Source organism: Taudactylus pleione, unplaced genomic scaffold (assembly GCF_031769625.1).
Source record: "Taudactylus pleione unplaced genomic scaffold, aTauple2 ptg000629l, whole genome shotgun sequence".
Lineage (NCBI taxonomy): Eukaryota > Metazoa > Chordata > Amphibia > Anura > Myobatrachidae > Taudactylus > Taudactylus pleione.
Window position 1 is genome coordinate 3,261,284 of NW_028285031.1, and position 17,017 is coordinate 3,278,300.

Below are 17,017 nucleotides of genomic sequence, written 5' to 3' on the forward strand. Positions count from 1 at the left end.
CATCTGTGTAAATGGAACTTAACAACCCTCCTGTCCTCTGGCGTTACACGATTCTATATCCCGGTGCAGACAGCATCTCTGGGAAACCAATGTAGGTAGGCTGCTGTATTTATAAATCATTAAAATGATGTTGGCCTTTATCCATATGCAAGTACTGTAATAGAGGTGATTGTACCGGAATCGGGATCTGCGTCACCCAAATGTCCCGGTTTTGTGGGAGGACGGCTGGAGGGGCAGAAGAGGCTGCACAGGAGCGTAGGAGTCTGGTGATCCCCGGTGACCAGTCACAGTGGGGCTAATTCAGCAGTGTACGATTATTGGGAATCTGCGCATGAGCAGGACCCATGCTGTGAGTGTGCATAATGGGTCCTGCTAACATGCATGCTAGCCATTGAATGCCTCTTGACAAGCAGAAGTATTTAAGGGGTGGTGTGGGGGCAGGGCCGGCCGGCGTTCCCGGAAATGGGGCGCATCGGTCCCGCTTTCCAGGAGTGGCCAACCCAGAGACAGCGTGGACGTACGCAGTCTGCTGGGCTCGCAAGCCGGCCAGGATGAGTAAGCTATGGCTTACTCAGCTGGCCGGCCGCCCGGCACCATCCACCATCGCGACCATCGACCACCGATGGTTGCGATGGTGATTCCAGCACAGTGACCTCCGTCACAGTGCTGGGATCGCAAATGCAGCAGGGGGTGTCATACACCTCCTGCTGCATTTGCATGATCGCAAGGATCGCATTGCAAAGCTGCCTGCGTGCAGCTTTGCAATTGCGATCCTTTCTGAATCAGGCCCTGTGTCCACACATCCACCAGTCAAGACAGTGCTTGCAGCAGCCTGAACCCAGAAGCACCATGCATTTTCCCAAAGATAAGCCGCCAGGGTAGCAATGGCCAAAGGGCTTATCTGACTACAGGATAGGACCCAGCCGGCAGCCACACACCTTCTGTCAGGGAAAGAGGTGTGGACTGTCTGGATTTGCCAGCGGCATCACAGCTCCTACCTACCAACTTATTAATTGCATTGCTATAGTCCATCGTCTCCCATATCGTTTTCTTTTTAATCGATACATTCTGAAAATTGATTTTTATTTTTGAGAAATACTGTAGAAACCCTACGCTGTATAGCGAGCCAAGCTCACAGGTCACTATGCATATCTTGCTTTTTCTGGTGACAACTTACAGAACTGTAAGATTGATATGTGGCACCGTTATATTTACATAATTGGGGAAGCAATCGTCCTACGGGCCTGATTCAGAGCCAGACGCTCTGACAGAGCGCTTGCTCTGAATCAGGGCCGGCCTTCTGTTTTTTTCGAACGGCCTCCTGGCCGCTCGCATAGCTGTGGGTGACCACCCACAGCTATAGCGAGCGGCCATGATGATGGTTAAGACCATCGCGACCATCGGGCTTGCGACGAGACCCTTGTGGTAGGGTCTCGTTGACGCAAGCCCCAGAGAGCTTTCGGCTCTAACAGAGCCGAAAGCTCTCCCACTGACATCACTTGTGATGTCAGTGGGGCCGGCCCCAGACGAACGCCTCCGTCTTGGCAGCCACACCCCTGGTCTGCCCACCAAAGGGGGCGTGCTGTCACTCAACATCGACAGCACGCCCCCTTTGGTACGAGACCCGGAGCGACAGAATGTCTGTCGCTATCCGGGTCTCGCGCATGCGCACGACGGAGCCGGCTCCGTCGTACACATGTGCACTGGGCCACCATCGTCCCGCGCGGGTCTGAATCAGGCCCTAAGTCCTTTAATAAGTAAACTTTCCTTGCCAGCTAGTAGCTTATTTCCCCTTTTCCTTAATGTAAAGCAGATGTTTGCTGAGGAGCAGAATAGAGAGGGCACGGGAATGAGGAAAGACACTGAACAATATGACGGATGACAAGGCTGACAGGACAAGAGGAGCACTTTGTGTACCCGGTAAGGAATGAATCCATCCCTCTTGGTCCTCAGATAATTAGAGAGGTTCCCGTATTTGCAAAATTCCACAATAACCATAAGGGGACCTAAAATGACAATCAGGTTAGTTATATGTACAGTATCATCATATTTCCAGTTCAATTAACTACACCACTCCCACATGCTACACCAAATGCTGCAGACATCACTTGTTACAACCACATAAGTAAAATGCATTTCCATCAAGGCCCCATCTGTGTGGAGTTTGTATGTTCCCCTGTGTTTGTGTGTGCGTTTCCTCCAGGTACTGTTAGGTTAATTGGATTCTGACATACAAATAACCCTAAAGGTATGTGAGCACCCAAGTGAACTAACATGTGAGGGCCTCTACCAGTAAAATTATCTATATATAAACCCAGCACCACAATTGTGTTTAACACACTTTAGTGCCACCAAATCACATTATGTCACAGTGCTCCCACGCACTAGGTGTGGAGGCCCCACCCTGGGCGACCGCACCCCGGCCGCACTGTTGTTAATCCGGCATTGGGAATATAGAGAGATGTATCAAGTCTTGGAGAGAGGTTAAGTTGAGAAGTTGCTCATAGCAACCAATCAGCTTCTAACTGTTATTTATCTAGCACAGCTTGTAAAATGACAGTTAGGGGTAAATTTACTAAGATGGGAGTTCTATTAAGAAGTGATGTTGGTTGCTATAAGCAACTTATCCACGCTATCTTTCAAGATTTTATATATCCCACCCAAAGGGTGTAAGCTCTACTGGGGCAGGGACTGATATGAATGACTAAACTACAACTAATAATAATAATACCACCCCTGTACATTTATAGGCATGATCTACACAAAGAACAGAACAATCAATCAGATCACCCACTATTCATTTATTATCACACCTGGAGGATATTTTAGGGGTATATTGAATAGAAACAGCAAACATGGTGTCTACCCCAAAAGCCACCACGCCATATACTTCTGTATGCTTGTGTGTGCATATACATGCACAGAGAAGACGGTGCAGAAGTATATACAAGGTTAAATAATGCTAAAGTCAGTTCTCTGAAACTTTTTGTATTTAACTTTTGCCACAAATAAATGTAAACTTTATATCAAGTTGACAGTGTGTAGTCATAACCCAATCAGTTCCACGCACAGTATCAAATACAGAAATAATAGACATTCCCTGAGGAACATTCTTAGTTTTCTGGAGACACGGAGAACAATGATTGAGTTATAGGTGAGTTATCAAACGCAGCTGCCTCTCTTATCTGCTCATGTTTGCAGCTTAAATGCTTCATCTCAATAGTCAGTGATGACTAACGTGTTAAATATGTACAAAATATAATACTCATTCCATCAGCAATGTGAGAGAATCGCTCTAACCTATTTTTCAAAAATGGAATGGGCTTTTTCCGTCTCACAATAACTTTATGGTGACTCACAACTTCATCTCCACATATCTGGTCCTAAAGCCGTTGACACACACTAGACGAGCACTAGACGATATGTCGTCCGATGCGTCGGATCGGACGACATATCTTCCACATCGTACAGTGTGTACCGGCTATGTCGCTGACGATGCGCACTCCCGTTGGTCGTTAGCGATGTCGTCCGTCAGACCTGCATGCAATACAGGCGATATCATCAGCGGAGGGCCTGCTGGTAAATGTCGCTCCATCGCTCCCGGCATCGGCAAGTGTGTATGCACTTACTGATGCCGGGACCCCCGCTGGGTCCCGTTGCTTGCGAGATTGTGCTGGGTACACAGCATTAGGCACTTCAATCTAAATACACTAAACAATATCTGATGTACAAATGCAACAAATATACATATTAAAAGTACGATTAGCAGACGGAAATGATGTTTGGGTTCAAATAACAAAACGCGTAACTATAAACATGGATTTACAAACATGGGTTATTATTCAGAATGTCTAAATATTACCTAATATCTGACATATCTGTGTGTGTGTCTGTCTATTTATCATTAAGCGACGATAGTCGGGGGTGTTGATAACAGTTGTCCTGATTGCCAAGGTGGCAAAGTCATGCCCCCTAGATACTATGACCAATGCTCCCTTCAGCATGCCATGCAGCATGTAGAGAGGGCACCGGTACTCTTTTAGTAAATACCCCCGATGCTCAAAAATGCAGCAATATTCAGTACACACCCATTTTTAGCGGATTTACAGTATTTTTGGGACTAATAATTAGACCACTTAATGGGACAGGATTAGTGTAATATGCTCCCTCCTGGTTGGTAGATATTTCAGGGGAGCCCCACAAAGTGAGGAGATATTAAGCACAGTGGGGTGTGCAAAAATGGGCACCTTCTTGGTAGGATATGTCTTATTGGGCTTATGCCCACCTTCTGACTCTTTCATAAATGAAAAAGTTTTTTTGCACTGGATCAATACTGGGTTGATCTGTACCAAAGGATAAAACCCATTTGTAATTTTATTTTGCTGAGTAAATACTTGTTTTGAGTATGAAATTCACTGATTAGGAGAGAACGACACATGGTGATAAAATAGCATACCCATCTTTGTGTATCCAAACATTACATACTGTCAATAAACTATAGAACATTTGTGTAATTTACCAAAGCTAAAATTGTAAAAACTTTGATAGCCGTGTAGTAAAACAAGTCATTTTTCAATTCATAGCTTCACAAATCAAGCAGTGATATGTGTGTGATAATGACAATGCTGTATTTCATCTGTGCTATCTCAGGAATTCCCAGAATGCAGCTCCTGTGAACACATTATAAATCTGACAGCAAATTGGAGTTGGCACAGATACAGCCAGGCGGTCCGTTATTTTGAGGCAGTGGGTGCCCTAAACTAAGGTCAAGCTCTAACATTAAAGCATACAATGCAAGAAAGAGTAATGGAGAATCTAGGAGGTGTATGAGATGATAGGCACATACTATAGGACCTGATTCAGAGAGGGAAGCTAATTCTGCCTCCGCTGCGTCTTTGTACGTGAAATTATGTAAAAGCTGCCTGAGGCGTCTTCAGTAAGATGACACCCACTGTTGGCTTCTGTGATCCGCTGCTGCGTCTGGAGATGTCTATAAAATGTTTGTAGAATTTGCTTACCACCCTTAAGAAAGCCACTATGGCCTCAGCAGAGACACTCACCATTGGGTTTTGTACAAGCCCCCAGTAAGTTGACTACGTTGAGGTGGTTTCCAATGTGAATGAGAATCTTCAGCTCTGACATCAGAGCCTTGTGCTCACTGGCGGTGGCTCCCTCTGAAACAGACACAAAATCCTGTGTTAAAGCTTCTACATAATAATACATAGCAATGCTGTGCATAACCTACAGAGGTCAGTGTTGCGGGTATCGCGTCGGCTGTACAGAACTTAGGTGTCTATACATCATTACAAAAGGTGAAAATGCTAATTTTCATCTACTTTTGGAGAAATTAAGTTATCGAGCCATTCATCAAAAAGGTAATGCGCTCCTGCTTACCTCTCTCCCAATGTGGCCCGCTGTCCCCATACACTAGTATGGGGACCTAAATTCATCAAGCTCTGAAAATACTATATTTTCGAAGCCTGACTGAGGGGGCATTCGCCATCTTCAGATGACATTTACTCCCGCACACCAGCTCCTTCCCTATGGGAAGGAGTCACGGGTTGCGAAAAGTCATCCTTTTGGATTCCTCTGCCCCTGTCCGGCTCCTTCCGTAGGACGCCGAAGATTTGTGCGCATGCGTTAACTCTAGTTCATGCAGGCGCACTAGCACTGTGGAGTCAGACTCGGCAGAGCTAAATTTCACTGCTCCGAAAGGAGTAGAAATGAGCGTTCCAGATTCCAAGTCCGCGGGGTATGGGATGCCGATGTTCGCGATCCCGATGGTCAGAATCCCAACGCCAGCATCCTGGTTAGGTTAGTATCCCGACGGCTGAAGGTAAGTATATCTAACCTAACCCCTAACCCTCCCTGGTGTCTAAACCTAATCTCCCCTCTTAGTGCCTAAACCTAACCCTCCCTCCCCAGTGCCTAACCCTAACCCTCCCCCCCCTTAGGGTCTAACCCTCCCCCTAGTGCCTAACCATAATCCTCCCTCCAATCCTGCTACTTACCTTCAGGATTCCAGTGGTTGGGATGCCAGTGCAGGTATTCCGATAAGTGTCAGGATACAGGCGTTAGCGTTGTGACTGCTGTCAGGATATTAAACGTATCCCATCTAGGGAGCTAGTCATAGCCCATTATAAAGCCTCTAGCCCATGCCTGGCCAGCCTGTGGCTCTCCAGCTGTTGTGAAACTACAGGTCCCAGCATGCTTTACCAACTGTTCGGTGGGAGGGTATGCTGGGACTTGTAGCTTCACAACAGCTGGGGAGCCACAGGTTGGCCAGGCCTGCTCTAGACTATTGTGTGTCAGGTTTTATACACGTGCCATATGTTTAATATCTATACATGTACTGTATACTATGAAGTACAAAACATTTTACAAATCTTTGATCACTAATGCAGATTCAGTGGTGCCATCCAGAAGAGAGATACCTTTTAACATCTTCACTGCCACGGTCTCACAACTACTGCTCTTGCTGATCCCAAAAGCTGACGCCTCAACCACTTTACCAAAAGCTCCGTGACCCAGGACTTTGCCTATAACATGAAACATAATCATCCCTTTACTTGTAGCAGAATACAAGCAGTACGCAGGTACATGCAGGTTTATTTTGTATGACTACATAGAGAAGAACAATTCTGCACAGCTGACCTGTAATATATTAATCATATGAAATAACGTTTCAACTACTACTATTGGGTTTGGGGGTATTTGAACAAAAAAAATAGTAAACTTGATCATTTAAAATATTTTACAAGACTGACATTTCTACTAAAAAATGAAAATAAAACTTTAAATGGTGCATTAAGATGGCCACACACAATGCAGTCTGGTCCGTCAGTTTAGGCGAAAGTAAAGTGGCCAGATGTAGCACAAAGTGTGGGCCAGACACAGCCAATATTCAATCATGCCTGAGCCAACCAGAAAGTCTGCTTTGCCAGTAATCACTTAGGCCACCTACAATGCATGGTCAACTTTTATTGGTTGCAGATGTGTAGTAGGTCTAGGTCTGGCTAAAGATCTGGTCATTAAGCCATAGGACCAAACCACAGGAATGCCCAATGTGTAGATACTTTTAACCATTAAACCCCAGTGATCTAATACACTGTGGTCGGGAGGCCAATAGGACAATGTGAGAGGATGATGTGTCTCACCAAGTCTCAGTCTGTCTCGTGGAAACTCCCACTTGCTGGAATCGTAAGGCAGATATTCACACTGCTCCTCCAGGGGCACCTCACCAGGGTCCATGATGATGGACAGGTAGCCGGTCTTTATGTCTCCATGGCTGGGCTGGAGACAAGAATAACAGGTTGGATAATGAATTTAGTTGCATAAATATACATATATTTTGTTGCTGACACTATTGCAGTTCATTCTGTTAACTGCTACATTATGAATTTCCTGTTGCTCTAATTTGCTATAGGTTGGTCTATTCCTGTGAATGCTCTGAATGGTTCCTGTTGGATTCTGTGTCTGACCACCAAGTATTTCTACAGTACATATGGATATCTCTGAGAGAACAATGAAAATATAATACTCACATAACAGCGTGCCTAAAATCAATTACAGATGGACAACAAAGACATGACTGATGTGACTTACTGTACAGGTATTAGGATAAAAAAAAGTACATGCATTTTTGATATAGAAGTAAATATAATAAACTGTGGAACAGTGTGTCGCTGGTTCCATAGCAAAATATGGGTAGGACCAGGCGATAGCACAGTTGCATGAGGCTAATATGGAACCTGGTGGTGAGAGGGACTTCACAATGCCAGGACGCCACCCCCACAGGCCCTCAGTTCCCACTGAGGTTCCTGCTCTGTCCTCTAAAGAGTTCAGTAAGAGAGATAACCGCACATTACACAACTGCTTTGGTCCAGGTTGTAGTTGGCCTCCGTTCTCCTCTATACAAGGCAGTGCAGGGACGTCAGGAGGAACGGAGGTCTCGGAGGTGGGCAAGATTACACTGCAGGGTGCTCCCTCATCTAAGTGACCCGTAGCGGCCACACACCACTATATTTCCACCTTAGCTGCACACGTAGAAGGCCACATTTTTACTCTGTCGTACCACATACATAGTACTGTATTGCACTTACTAGAAATGTATGGTTTGTACGGTTTTGACAAACCTAACATTAATCGTACAGCCTGAATAAACCCTAATTGCAATGCACAACCACCAACTGTGCCAACATTCCAGGGATGGTCCGAGGTTGTACAGTAAACTTATGTTGTAGGAAATTTGGTTTTGGCAAATATCCCTATGTTACAATATTGGCAAATCCACATCACAATTCCTGTTGCTGAAATGCAATTCTTAGGGGGCCTATTCATGATGTTAATTATCGGGGTCCCGATAATTAAAATTCTAACTCGCCGTGGATTCTGGAGCAATTCATCATTGCGAAAATCACTGCGAAAATCAGATGTCCCGTGAGTGGCTTCACTGCTCCTTTTCAGAGTAGTGAATATTTTCACTTCTCCTTTCGGAGCAGTGTCGGGAGTGCGCATGCAAGACCTGCAAGTCACACATGAGCACAAGAGCCCCGATGTCCGTCGGAAGGAGCTGGACAGGGGCGGAGGGATCTCATCATAGGGAAGGAGCAGGTATCGGGAGCATTCGCCATTCTCCCGCAATCAATCTCTGAAAATATTATATTTTTAGAGCTTCATGAATTCTGTCCCCATACTAGTGTATGGGGACAGCGGGCCATTCCTCCAGAGGAAGGTAAGTAGGAGGTATCTGTGATACTAGTGTATGGGGACAGCGGGCCATTTCGCCAGAGGAAGGTAAGTAGGAGATATCTGTGATACTAGTGTATAGGGACAGCGGGCCATTTCGCCAGAGGAAGGTAAGTAGGAGATATCTGTGATACTAGTGTATGGGGACAGCGGGCCATTCCGCCAGAGGAAGGTAAGTAGGAGATATCTGTGATACTAGTGTATGGGGACAGCGGGCCATTCCGCCAGAGGAAGGTAAGTAGGAGATATGTGTGATACTAGTGTATGGGAACAGCGGGCCATTTCGCCAGAGGAAGGTAAGTAGGAGGTATCTGTGATACTAGTGTATAGGGACAGCGGGCCATTCCGCTAGAGGTAGGTAAGTAGGAGATATTTGTGATATATCCTGCATTACCTTTGTGATGAATGGCGCGAATACTTAATTTTTACAATTACAGGTGAAAATGTTCCTTTTCACCTGCTTTTATAAAAATTAAGTGATGAAGAATAGGCCCCTAAGTATCCTGACCTAATTTCTAGGATTGATATATTAGACAAGTCATGATGCAGTGCATCAGGGTCCTTCAAAACTGATGCATATAATGTGTTTAGCTTTGTCTGCTCAGTTTAGAGTGTCCCTATAAGCAGAAAGTCTTGGCAGATATGGCAATGTACTATTAGCAGGGGTACGGTCGGTTATTGGGAAAATACACTACAGTCAGGTCCATAAATATTGGGACATTGACAGAATTTTCATATTTTGGCCTCTATTCACCACCACAATGGCTTTGAAATGAAACAAACAAGATATGATTTAACTGCAGACTTTCAGATTTAATTTGAGGGTAATTACATCCAAATCAGGTGCCTCCCACTTTTTAAGGGGCCAAAAGTAATGGGACAAACTAAACAATACTAAATCTAACTTTCACTTTTTAATACTTTGTTGCAAATCCTTTGCAGGCAATTACAGCCTGAAGTCTGGAATGCATAGACATCACCAGACGCTGGGTTTCATCCCTGGTGATGCTCTGCCAGGCCTCTACTGCAAATGTCTTCAGTTCCTGCTTGTTCTTGGGGCATTTTCCCTTCAGTTTTGTCTTTATCAAGTGAAATGCATGCTCAATTGGATTCAGGTCAGGGGATTGACTTGGCCATTGCATAACATTCCACTTTTTAGCCTTAAAAAACTCTTTGGTTGCTTTTGCAGTATGCTTCGGGTCATTGTCCATCTGCACTGTGAAGCGCCGTCCAATGAGTTCTGAAGCATTTGACTGAATATGAGCATATAATATTGCCCGAAACACTTCAGAATTCATTCTGCTGCTTTTGTCAGCAGTCACATCATCAATAAATACAAGGGAACCAGTTCCATTGGCAGCCATACATGCCCACGCCATGACACTACCACCACCATGCTTCACTGATGAGGTGGTATGTTTTGGATCATGAGCAGTTCCTTTCCTTCTCCGTACTCTTCTCTTCCCATCACTCTGGTACAAGTTGATCTTTGTCTCATCTGTCCATAGGATGTTGTTCCAGAACTGTAATGGCTTTTTTAGATTTTGTTTGGCAAACTCTAATCTGGTCTTCCTGTTTTTGTGGCTCACCAATGGTTTGCATCTTGTGGTGAACCCTCTATATTCACTCTTGTGAAGTCTTCTATTGATTGACTTTGACACATATACACCTACCTCCTGGATAGTGTTCTTGATTTGGCCAACTGTTGTGAAGGGGTTTTTCTTCACCAGGGAAATAATTCTTCTGACATCCACCACAGTTGTTTTCCGTGGTCTTCCGGGTCTTTTGGTGTTGCTGAGCTGTTCCGTGCATTCTTTCTTTGTAAGAATGTTCCAAACAGTTGATTTGGCCACACCTAATGTTTTTGCTATCTCTCTGATGGGTTTGTTTTGATTTTTTCAGCCTAATGATGGCTTGCTTCACTGATAGTGACAGCTCTTTGGATCTCATATTGAGAGTCGACATCAACTGATTCCAAATGCAAATGTCACACCTAGAATCAACTCCAGACCTTTTACCTGCTTAATTGTTAATGAAATAACGAGGGAATAGCCCACACCTGTCCATGAAATAGCTTTTGAGTTGATAGTCCCATTACTTTTGGCCCCTTAAAAAGTGGGAGGAACATATTGAAACCGTTGTAATTCCTACTCCGTTCACTCGATTTGGATGCAATTACCCTCAAATTAAATCTGAAAGTCCGCAGTTAAAGCACATCTTGTTTGTTTCATTTCAAAACCATTGTGGTGGTGAATAGAGGCCAAAATCAGAAAATTCTGTCAATGTCCCAATATTTATGGACCTGACTGTACATTTTGTGCTCTGACCACTCTGCATTATACGTCCTGCTATCATTTTGGAAATGATTTCATTAGCTGTTGGGGTGTCCTATCCTGTGGCCTGAGTCAGCCTGTTAGAGATCCCATGCCGCATCTCATGGGATCATTTTGGAGCCAATGTGCTGAAAGCTGTCAGGCCTTGTACAATTTTATAATGTCACACATAGTGTCTCAGGACCATGAGGAGCATACTCCTGATAGTACAGTATATAAGATTTTCAGGAAACTTATGATTATGATAGCTGCTAGAAAATAGCTATGACATATGATTATGTATTATATTTAGCTAAACACTTTTTACATTTGTTCTGCAAGTTTAAGGGAAACTTAAGTTAAGATACAACACACACAAAGCATATCTGAGTGTTGGTTAAATGAGACTTGGATATATGAGTGTTGGTTAAATTACAGACCCCTAGGTTATAAGATCTTACAAGCAGGGCCCTCCAAACTCTTATCCCTGTCACCAGTGCGCTTCCACTCCCAGCCAGCAATGACTGTTTCTGTCCACCCTACCCAGGTTACTAGGCCAGTTAGTGCTACTGTTAATAATTGTCACTCACATAATGAATATCTCTCTATTTGATATTTTAATATTTCCTGTACAGCACTACTTGGGGAAAAATAAGTTGCGCTTTTCAAAGCCTCTGCCTCTGGCATAGGAGTTAGCTGGCTCAGGGCAAGGGATGTATGACTCTTCCCCCCCCCCCTGCCCCACATCCCCCCTCCCTGTGACATGGGCTGCTTGCCCTACCTCCCTCCCTCTTCCCTTCCCGGGACGTAGGTTAAAGCGCCTTACCTGTGCCCCTAGGACATAGACCACTATTAACCTGGGCGGTGGTCACTGCTGTTGTCTCCTGCCCACATCTCAGCCAGCTCCTAGGGAAGAGACAGTATTGTTTTGAATCCAAGATGGCCGATGTGAAACTGCTCTATTCTGATACAGCAGTTTCAAATTGGCAATCTTGAATGCATAAAGAGACTTCCTCTTTCCATAGAGCCAGCTGAGATGTTGGCAGGAGATGCTTTGGGTAGGGGATGGGGCTACCTAAGGGGTGCGGGCGAACACCCTGTGCAGACGTCTGTGGATGTTGGATTTAAAGGGGCAATATTATTATATACAAAAACTGGTGTGTTTTGTATTTCAAATCCAGCCAACAAAACAAGCAAAGAGGCGGTGGCTTTACCTGTTGGTAGCAGCATTTAAATAAAATATGCTGCTAATAAAATAATAATAATAATAATAATACAGTATTGGTGATGTTGCAAAGTGTTTTAATTGGAACAAATTTCAGTGTAAGACTGGCAGCCACACCCACTTACCCTTTTGATATTACAAAAGATAAGGATGAGGAGGATCCAGAAGAAGACAGCAATTACTCCAGTGCCAATGAGAATCACAATCTCAACATTGGTCTTATCGTCAGACCCTGGAACAATAGGAATAAGAGGGAATGGTGATTAAAGCATATGTATTGGGCTGGCTTATGCAGGGGAACCAGAAAAACAAATGTAAGCGCCCAGTTTCTAATTTAAAATATATGTATATATTTGCAAATAGAAGCAGATGTGTACAGTGCTGTAATAAAGAATATATATACATGGTGTAAGTTATGTGTACATTTCTCAGCATCTATACAGATTTTTTTCTAGCTTATTTGAGGCAAAAAAAAAAGCTTATGCAGTAATTGGGACAACTCCAATGTCAATGTTTCTCTTTCACATTGAAATAGACTGCATACCACATTCCATACAAACTAATGATGAAAGTTCCTACCAACAATACAGTAGTGACAGGAATGTGGGAATGTCGGAAAGGAGTGCCCTCCACCGCTATCTCCTTTCTGCTTCCTCACTGAAGCAGCCCAGCATCCTTTACCAAGATGGACGCCAAGGGTGTTACTGCACATGCGTGGGTGAGAGTACTTATATTATACTGCTGTATTACATGACCGGATGGTCTGCCACTCATCTCCTCTGTCACCGCTATTACCGCCAATACTGTCTGTACCGCTGTATTGCTGTATTCCTTCAATAAACCTGCAGGCTTGGTTACGAAACACTGTTGTGGCCTAAACTCCATATTCCGCTGGTGCCTATCGTTAAACTCCTATGGTTTCATACCCATAGTACATATCAATAGAAAAGAGGTGAATCTGAAGTTTCCCCATTCAAATGAACTTAGGCCCTCATTCAGAGTCGATCGCTAAATACAAGCTGAGGGCGGCCGCTTGTGGTGTGAAGTGCGGCCTCCTGGTCGCTAGCTAAGCTGTGGGTTACCACCCACAGCTCTAGCGAGCGACCAGGTTGATGGTCGCGATGGTCAGGACCATCGCGACCATCGGGGCTTGCGACGAGACCCTAAGGTTGGGTCTCGGCAAGCGCAAGCCCCAGGGAGCTTCCTGCTCTGATCGAGCGCTCCCCACTGACATCATTGCTGATGTCATTGGGGTCGCCCCCAAACAGCAAGCGTTCCGTCGGGAACGCCTCCATTTGGCCGGTCACCCCCCCTGCCCGCCTCCCAAACGGATCGAGCTGTCAATCACCATCGACAGCTCGCCCCCTTTGGTGCGAGACCCGTAGCGACGGAGCGCCTGTCGCTAGCCGGGTCTCGCGCATGCGCACGTCAGAGCCGGCTCCGACGTGCGCATGCCCAGTGGGCAAACATCGGCCCGGTTGCGAGCGCTCAGCGCTCGTGACCGGGTCTGAATAAGGCCCTTATTTCTTATGTACAGATGGAAAACTGGACAAAGCAGAATGAAATAGAAAATTAAGTTACTGGTCTTTCAATAACACCTTCAACAGAAACGACGGCTGAGGAGTTCACACATCCCTTCCCATTACAGGCCGTGCAGAGATACAGCCCGGCGTCCTCCTCTCTCACTCGTTGGATGCTCAGGGTCTGGTTCTGTTCTCCCAAGACTATACCTGTGCAGCAAAATACAGTTCAGAAAAAATTTGAGCTAAGTGTTATAACCATATGAAAAAGACTTGTTGCAACAAGTTCATTAGCATTACGCTGCCTTTTCTATTTGCTGCTGTAAAATAAATATCCATGCTTTTACTATCCTGTTGGTAAACAGCTAGAAAGCTGCCATTCTATTCACTTTATGATGGCTCTTTATTGAACAATAAGCTGAAACAGAATATTTATCAAACCTTCTAAAGAGGAGGAACCAACCAATCAGAATACAGCTATCAATTCTCTGGTATGTCCCATAAAATGATATCTAGAATCTGATTGGACAGCACCTCCAATTGTGTTCTTTAGGAAGTTTGACATATCTACTCCATAATCACAATCGATTTATTTTAAACTTGTCCAACATCTTGGGTCTCTTCTGATCCCTACACTCTTTAGATTGGTGGCTGTCCATCATCTCTTGACATTTGTACATGCTAAACTGCAAAGCATCATGGGAACACAATACATTTTTTTCTGTGATGGCATACCTGAGACCTCTTCAACTAGCTTGTTGTCTTTGTACCATAGGATGTTGGGGCTTGGGGTTCCATCAGCCTTACAGTGCATAATCATGGAGTCACTGACGTTCACCATTTTGTCAGTCAGGTTATACTGCAAGTTTGGGGCTTCCTGTGCTACAAAGTAGATAAAAAAGTTTATATAAGGATCTCTTTGAACCTCATTATGCACGTTTTTCATTGACATCATTTGTCATACATTCCACTGAAAATGGCCACACGCGGGATGATTCTGCCACTTGACTATTGAGGAAAAGTATTTAACCATCTAAAGAATGAAGAAGTAGAGAAGGGGTTAGTAACACTGCTACTTTGGTAGCAGAGTAATGCTGGGCATACACTGCCAGATAAAATACCTGTCAGACCGAAAGACATTTTATCTGGCACCCAGAAGATATCGCGGACATACACTGAGATATCTCACAGTGATTTGGCCCCGATATCTGCGCTCCGCCCCCGGGGAGGAGACATTTCTCTGTTTCTTCCTTGTGAAGGAACAGAGGAAATGGCTGTCAGTCGGCCACGGCTGGGCATACACTGCCCGATGCGGCCGCCATTTAACTTACAAAATATCACATCGGACGGGCATGCTGGACGATCCGGCAGGCCAGACCGATCGATATTTTACCCTCGGCCGTCTGCATACACACTACAATTATCAAGGCGATCCGCTGATATCGGGCGGATCGCCCCGATGATTGTATAGTGTATGCTGAGCATTAGGGATCGCTTTGGGAAACCATAGAATCCAAGGGTGTGGTTTTTTTTACGGTCACTAAATTTGAAATGGCAGACTGATCAGACAAATACAATAGGTACACCTTTCTTTGACAAAACAAACTTGGATATAGACAAAAGGTTTATAGAAAGTCTTATGCTATAACAACTAAAACACAAGAAGCCACTTCCTTCTTAGATACAAATGACAAATCAAGACTGATAATATATAATATTCTTAATGTTGCCTCATAAATTTGAAACTCCATGCATTGTTTGCCTTGAAAGTACAGCTGTTGTTTATGCACAGTGGAGGTGGCCATTTTGTGGTCCTAACCAGTATTGGCGAGAACACATCCCATCAATATTCTTTCACCCCACAAAATGGGAAACTGAGAGGCATAACAGATATGATAAATGGAAAATACACCATAGGCACACCACTTTTTATCTAATTATTTGTGTGGTAACCTAATAAACCTACAGACACCTATATGTACGTAACTAGCAGATACTACTCACCAAGTACGTATATATATTTCTTCTGACAGTGTTTCTCCCGGGTTTTGCGGTTTTGAACCTCGCAGACATAGTCTCCCTCATCATCCGGGGATATATTGGGGATATTGAGTACCAGGGCTGCAGTATTGGAACCTGTCTGGTGCCTCAGTTCACCTTTCATACGAGCGGCAAATTGGTGCACGTTCTTACATTCCAGTACAAGCGGGTTCCCCTCAGCATCGTGTAGGGTGAGCAGGTTCAGGCGGTACCACTGCAGGTTGTCATATGTGTAATTATCCGCATGGCAGCTCAAATTGAGGTTTTGACCTTCTATAGGGGCCTCTGAGGGCTGGGGATCAATGCGGAAGCCATCTGGAATTGCTATAACAAACACATTAGTGATTAGAGAGAGGAAAGTTAAGTAACAGCTAATTGTAGTATACATAGTAAATGTATAGAAAAAAAACTGCAGAAAAATGACTGGAAGTTGAACTAACAGCATCAGTCATGTTACAGATACCACCAGGGGGCGATCAATTTGCAATGTTGATAACTTACAAAGCATTTACTGTAATTATTGTCAGCTCCCATTACTTATGCTGTGTTTTTAACGTAAATGAAGTGTATGTAAACAGATATATAATATAATTGTACCAAATGGGACCATAAATCTTGCCGTTAATTTTTTTTAATGCTTCTATTCCGAGGATGTCTTTCTACAGGCTGTAACAAGATAATAACTCTCTATTTTGTTACCGGCAGTTATGTATGCATTTAGCTGTAAACACACAGCTAAATGCATCCATAAATAAATGCAATGTGTTTTATATGTCTTACTAGTGTCTTAACATGCTGTAAATAATATACTGCAAACGTAATGTGTGTATACTGTAGAGGTTACAACAAATTGGAAATTTAATTGTCCTAGTAAGGTGTCAGTTTATTCATAGGGGGGGGATGTATAATACAAAAAGAGCTAACAATTATCACAAGCTTAGAAATCCTGTATTACAGCACTTCCTAAGACCAGGGGACTATATGTTAATATGCACGCAGCAATAAGGCTAATTTTTGTTCCTGAGTTATAAAAAAAACAACAGAATATTGCAAAGGCGTATGTACTATGTACCCCCATGATGCATTATAGGTTTCCCCATGACTCTCTCATGACTTTTTATTGTTCTCTATGACATTTTACTAAATTACAGTGTACTATCAACTAAAAAAGT

The 17,017-nt window shown here is 44.0% G+C and overlaps 1 protein-coding gene across 1 annotated transcript in view; it reads right to left on the reverse strand.

The window, feature by feature from the left end:
* FLT4 (fms related receptor tyrosine kinase 4) overlaps positions 1–17,017 on the reverse strand; it is a 259,066-nt gene that overhangs the window by 39,621 nt on the left and 202,428 nt on the right. Inside the window, exons 13-20 of the mRNA XM_088454762.1 lie at positions 15,810–16,169; positions 14,541–14,687; positions 13,884–14,015; positions 12,411–12,517; positions 7,158–7,293; positions 6,435–6,539; positions 5,061–5,174; positions 1,918–2,006 (exon numbers count right to left, since the gene is read on the reverse strand). Coding sequence (XP_088310888.1) covers positions 1,918–2,006; positions 5,061–5,174; positions 6,435–6,539; positions 7,158–7,293; positions 12,411–12,517; positions 13,884–14,015; positions 14,541–14,687; positions 15,810–16,169 — 1,190 coding nt within the window. The remainder of the gene's footprint in view (positions 1–1,917; positions 2,007–5,060; positions 5,175–6,434; positions 6,540–7,157; positions 7,294–12,410; positions 12,518–13,883; positions 14,016–14,540; positions 14,688–15,809; positions 16,170–17,017) is intronic.